Genomic DNA, 6,134 nt, shown 5'->3' with positions numbered 1-6,134 from the left:
ATTTTAAAAAAAAAAAAAAAAAAAAAAAAGCAAACACAACTTATACTAAACCCTCACACTCACCTGAGGGTGGATCCTTAAATTATTGGCAGCCAATGATATTAGAGGTGATGGTAAACTCTGAAGTAGGACAGCAACTAATGATAATTTCCTTACCAATTAATCTACATGTAATCTATATGTATAGCATTATATTGATATGATTTATATGGTTATTGTTTATTTTACTAAAATTTTTCAGTGTTATTTTTTTTTTCATTATAACTGTGAGACTTGTTTTCTTTAAATTACGTCGTTGCTTCATTGTGTGAAACTATGTTGACGTCCAGTGTATCGCTGTTTTTTTTCCTGCCCTGATGAAATCAGTGTTTTTAACCATTAAGCCCAACTAAATAAATATTGGATTGTTGCTTTTAGTGAGTAATTTATTTATTTATTTATTTATTTAGATTACTCAGTACAATACTAAAGAAGACTAATAATCTAAAGCATTGCTTACTTCAAAAGCTAGATTTTGATCTCGGTTTGCTTCAGTTGTAGTAATTGTAAAAATGTTAGTGGCTGATCTGGTAGTGGTTGCTAACATGCTAACAGTGCAATGACACATTATACAAAAGCAGCTAAAATGTCTACTAGGTTTAGCGTCTTAGTGTTGGTATGTTAATGTGCTAAACAGCACTAAATAACAAGGTTTATCTGAGGTTGGTATAAAGTATTGGACAATATGAAATCAAAAATGCATCAGATTTGTGCCAAATCATCTTTTTTCAATCAAACAGAGAACAGCAAAAGTATTCGTATATTAAATTCAATTAAAATTAAAATTATATTAAATCAAAAAACAAACATCAAAATTGTCACTGATTAATTTTTCTGCATCAAATAATTATTTATTAATCACTCTGAAGTCAGTGATTCATGCTGCATAACGTGTGCTTCCTAGCTAAAGAATCAATTTTAAAACAAAACAGAACAAAAAGAAGATTTGTCTGTTTAAAACTCGCTCCACAAAGGTAAATTTAGCTGATGCTGCGTGACACATCGACCAGGTTGCTCACAGTGTGAATACATACAACTTATCAAAGCACTAAAAGATTCATTCCTCAACAACATCTCGGATTCACGTCTTGTTTCACCAGAATAAAAGCATCGGAATTTAACTTCTAAGCCTGAAGGGACTCCAACAGTCAGATCATCGCTGTGATCAAAACACGTTCAACAGCTAATGAACAAAAAAAAAACAAAAAAAACAACACAAAAACAACAACATTATCCTCAACCAGGCTCGTCTGTCATCGCTGGCTGCCTCCAAAATTGTCTCCTTCAATTGCACACAATGTAGTATTTTGACAAAGGCATCGGTTTAGGCATTCAAACATCTTGGCACTGAGAAAAATGACCTGTGGAAAAAACCAACCAACCATTTAAAAAAAAAAAAAAAAAGCTTGATATATAATATTTCTTTCGTTTTTGAGAGTACATTCGTCATCCTTCCATGAGAGGAATTATGTAACTAATACAGTATGGTGCTCATGGGGGTTCGGGGAGTGGGAAGAAGCAGCTTTAGAGAGGAAAAAGAAACATATTCAGTCTGGTAAACTAAAGCAACAACTACCAGAGCAGGCAGTGGAGGGCCGTCGAAGGAGGGGTGAGGGTAAAGAAAATGATCAAGTAACAAAGGCATCCCTATCACACCGTCACACCCCACCCCACCAAACTCCGCCCACACTCTGTGCTTAGATCCCTTCCTTCTATCAGAGCTGGTCCGCAGTAGTCCGCTAATAAGCTCTTGGCACTTTTTGGACATGATAAACGTTTGAACGAAATGACTTTGAAAACAGTTGTTTTCGTGGTTTTCCTTCACTGTGCCGTGCTCTCGGTCCGCAGAGCTCCGATCACGCTTTGGATGTTTTCTTCGGGAACCTGAAGGAGACACGAGGGTTTATAACCGTCTGACAGCACAACAGTGAGGCGGCAATTAACCCTAATTACTTTTACTTTGCAATCTTTAATTGATTTGTTGATTTATATTTTTTATTGAATCATCATTCAAAATTGTCCGGGGCCCAAACAACGTCTTGTTTTGTCCAACCAGAGGCCCACAATTCAAAAATATTAAAATTACTATAAGACAAGAAAAAACAGCAAATTGTCCTTGTTGAAAACCTGGAATCATCAAACATTGGACGTTTCTGCTTGAAAAATGATTAATAATCACTTATCAAAATGAATTGCTGACTAATCGTTGCAGTTCTACGTCATATACACAGTGTTGAATCAAAATTATTGGGAGGGATTTTTCTTACCAGGGCGTGGTCAAACTTGAAGGTACTAATGTAGTAAGCTGGAATGTCAGCTGTTGCCAGGGGTTCTGATATCTGAGCCACGATGCCACACTCATCTGATGAGAAACAAAAGCAACACAGATTGTTGCTGTGATTCATTTGCTATTTCACTGGCTGATTAATGAGCGTTGAGGCCGCTCAGCAGTGGTTCATCAACACCACCTGTCAACCGAATTCTTTTCAATTGATTTTGAAACTTGATGTTATTTAAAACTGTTCATTGAAAGTCGGTATTGTTAAAATAATAATTACATACAATCCAGTGTTCCTGGGACTGTGGGAGTCCAGGGGTGGTTTGTTTTTTCCCTTGTTTTCCTGGGGTTTTGGTAAACTTTGCTTTTGTACAACTGCCACTTAGAGTGGCAGAAGCTGGATATTTCAGCATTTCTCCAGTAATTGTAGTCATTCATTTTGCCTGTGAATGAATAAAAGCTGACACCCTCTAAATGTGGCAAATTACTGGAGTTCCTGATTCAAAACTATTCAGTATTTAAGCCTAAAATAATTAGTAGGATATGAAAGTCAAACTGGACGACTGTGACTCCTGAAACTGACGTGACGCCATCACCCGATGGAGACTTATACCGGTTCTTAGGATTGACTAATAACACATCTAGTTTCCACTAATCTGTGCAAAAGAAAAAGGAAAAACAAGTATTGGTAACTAAAGTTGAAATTCTACACACCTTTATCGTATGCATTTACTATATTTACTGTATTAGCTGCCTCTTTGGAACACACAGGCTGGCAGTGCAAATCAACAGCAGCAGAACAGATTCATCACCAGATGTTTTCACAGTCACATCCACTCTGATCCTGACAGCTGAGAACAGTTGTTTAATTTGATGCTAACTGCTGCTGAGAGATGAGTTCGTCGTAGCCGATCTTGTATAAGTGGGTTGGAAACAGCGCATCAGACTCCACATGAAGACAGCATGCTCAGTTTGTGACAACGGGCTGCAGCATCTTTACTATCAATCGTATCAATAATATGTGTATTTATTTTATTGATACTGTTGCATACACTGTTTGGAGATGGGTTAATCTCTGATACTGTATGTCATTGTAGTAGCTACATCTAACTAGCAAAAAAACGAACGAAACCAAAACAAATTGTTGCTCACCAAATCCTAAAGGTTGCCCCCCAATGCGAACCATCTTCCAAAGCTCACCCGAAGCACTGGTGAAAAGGACGTTGTTTGGAAACCTTGGAGAGAACAAAAGAATTGACAAATTAAAGTCAATACAAGAGTGTAAATATAATATGCAATACTTACATAATATTATAGTTTGGTTTATGATTTTTTTATTGTTGAGCTCCTAAGTACTGCTCTCACTGTGCTAGGCATTATTCCAGCTTATGTGTGTTCACGCATTATTCTAAGGTGGTTAACCCTGGTGCTCCTCCTGTTGTGATCACAGGACATGACAGCAGATCTGTATCCTGCAGCAGAGACGCAGTTTCATTTCAGCTGGAGTTTATTTCCTACAGTGAACTTTTAAATCAATAAATCATCTATTTTCAATAACATTTCAGGGAGATTGTCACCTTCAAATGTTTGCCAACGAGCGCCCGACTCTACTTTAAAAGCACCTCTTTGTTTTGCTGCAGTTAACAAATAGCAGACACCTGGCACAGCTGATAGAGACACTGTGTGGAAGTGCAGCACAAGAAGCCAACTATTAACCATTCAGCAATGGGAGCCAAACATATGAAGAGAAGCAGGTAAATTCTGTTGCCACTGTCCAACCAGCTGCACTGAATAAGAGAGCCATTGTAAAGTGGAGTAAAATGGGTGACCTATTCCTTTAAGGCAACACATTAGGTCTTACATAAACGAAGAGACGAGGCTGACCTACATGCTGCACGAAGAAAATATGAACTTTAAAAAACATAATGAAAGTTTGGTCCAATTATTATTTTACCTCCAAATGGCTTAAAGTCATTACTGACCCATATAAAAAATGACACCTCATTTATGAATGGACAGCGTATGATCAGATGTGCTAATAGAGGAGCAACCACATGGGATCAGCATGTGCTCAGGTTTCTTTAGAGCCTTTCTGCTTAATTAGTCTACTGTGAAAATGAGGAAGGGGTTGTTTTGTTTTTTTTTTTTGGGGGGGGGGGTAAATGAGTCAGACTGAAACCAACTGTGACTTAAGTACTTTGTTGTACCCAACTACTCTCTTATTGCCTAGAAACAAACAAATTGCTCCCTCAAACAACTATCATACAACAACACATTGAAGTATCAAGTTGTGGTTCTGTTGCTACTGTTGTATCACAGGTGTTTCCTTCTACTCTACCTTTGAGTTGTCTGTTCATCCATGACCAGAGAGATGTAGCCTTCGATCAGGGAGAAGGAGAAGAAGCGGATGTGATTGGAGTCTTCGCTGGATGCTCCGGGTTCTTTCGGCCTAGAAAAGGAAAGGACAAACCCACAGTGTGGTTGGACTTAGAAATCACATTTCCTGTATCCTGTGACCAGCCACACTTATAGTCAAGTAGAGTTAAGTTTCATATATTTTCATTTTTATCCTTGGAACCATTAAGAGGTGAGAGCTCATCATAGTATACTAAGGCATAAAAAGTCATAAAAACGACATAGTATACTAAGGCATAAAAACGACATAGTATACTAAGGCAAAAAAATGAAGAAAAATGACATAGTATACTAAGGCATAAAAAGTCATAAAAACGACATAGTATACTGAGGCAAAAAAATGACATAGTATACTAAGGCAAAAAAATGAAGAAAAACAACATAGTATAATAAGGCATAAAAAGTCATAAAAACGACATAGTATACTAAGGCATTAAAAATCATAAAAACGACATAGTATACTAAGGCATAAAAAGTCATAAAAACAACATAGTATACTAAGGCATAAAAACGACATAGTATACTAAGGCAAAAAAATGAATGAAAACGACATAGTATAATAAGGCAAAAAAATGAAGAAAAACGACATAGTATACTAAGGCATAAAAAGTCATAAAAACGACATAGTATACTAAGGCATAAAAACGACATAGTATACTAAGGCAAAAAAATGAAGAACAACGACATAGTATACTAAGGCATAAAAACTCATAAAAACGACATAGTATACTAAGGCAAAAAAATCATAAAAACGACATAGTATACTAAGGCATAAAAAGTAATAAAAACGACATAGTATACTGAGGCAAAAAAACGACATGGTATACTAAGGCAAAAAAATGAAGAAAAACGACATAGTATACTAAGGCATAAAAAGTCATAAAAACGACATAGTATAGTAAGGCAAAATAATAAAACGACATAGTATACTAAGGCATAAAAAGTCATAAAAACGACATAGTATACTAAGGCATAAAAACGACATAGTATACTAAGGCAAAAAAATGAAGAAAAACGACATAGTATACTAAGGCATAAAAAGTCATAAAAACGACATAGTATACTGAGGCAAAAAAACGACATAGTATACTAAGGCAAAAAAATGAAGAAAAACGACATAGTATACTAAGGCAAAAAAATGAAGAAAAACGACATAGTATACTAAAGCATAAAAAGTCATAAAAACGACATAGTATACTGAGGCAAAAAAATGAAGAAAAACGACATAGTATACTAAGGCATAAAAAGTCATAAAAACAACATAGTATACTGAGGCAAAAAAATGACATAGTATACTAAGGCAAAAAAATGAAGAAAAACGACATAGTATACTGAGGCAAAAAAATGACATAGTATACTAAGGCAAAAAAATGAAGAAAAACGACATAGTATACTAAGGCAA

General features: G+C 35.8%; 1 protein-coding gene across 1 annotated transcript in view; it reads right to left on the bottom strand.

The window, feature by feature from the left end:
- Positions 1-7: 7 nt before the first annotated feature.
- Positions 8-6,134, bottom strand: part of castor2 (cytosolic arginine sensor for mTORC1 subunit 2) — a 25,331-nt gene continuing 19,204 nt past the window's right edge. Inside the window, exons 6-9 of the mRNA XM_023430952.2 lie at positions 4,656-4,766; positions 3,470-3,552; positions 2,307-2,401; positions 8-1,923 (exon numbers count right to left, since the gene is read on the bottom strand). Coding sequence (XP_023286720.1) covers positions 1,861-1,923; positions 2,307-2,401; positions 3,470-3,552; positions 4,656-4,766 — 352 coding nt within the window. The 3' untranslated portion in view covers positions 8-1,860. The remainder of the gene's footprint in view (positions 1,924-2,306; positions 2,402-3,469; positions 3,553-4,655; positions 4,767-6,134) is intronic.

Source organism: Seriola lalandi, unplaced genomic scaffold, assembly GCF_002814215.2.
Source record: "Seriola lalandi dorsalis isolate HSWRI2012SDOR001 ecotype SW California unplaced genomic scaffold, Sedor1 jcf7180002054914, whole genome shotgun sequence".
In the NCBI taxonomy this organism is placed as follows: Eukaryota; Metazoa; Chordata; class Actinopteri; order Carangiformes; family Carangidae; genus Seriola; species Seriola lalandi.
Note: the sequence above shows the minus strand (reverse complement) of the source record. Positions and strands in the feature narration are given on the sequence as shown.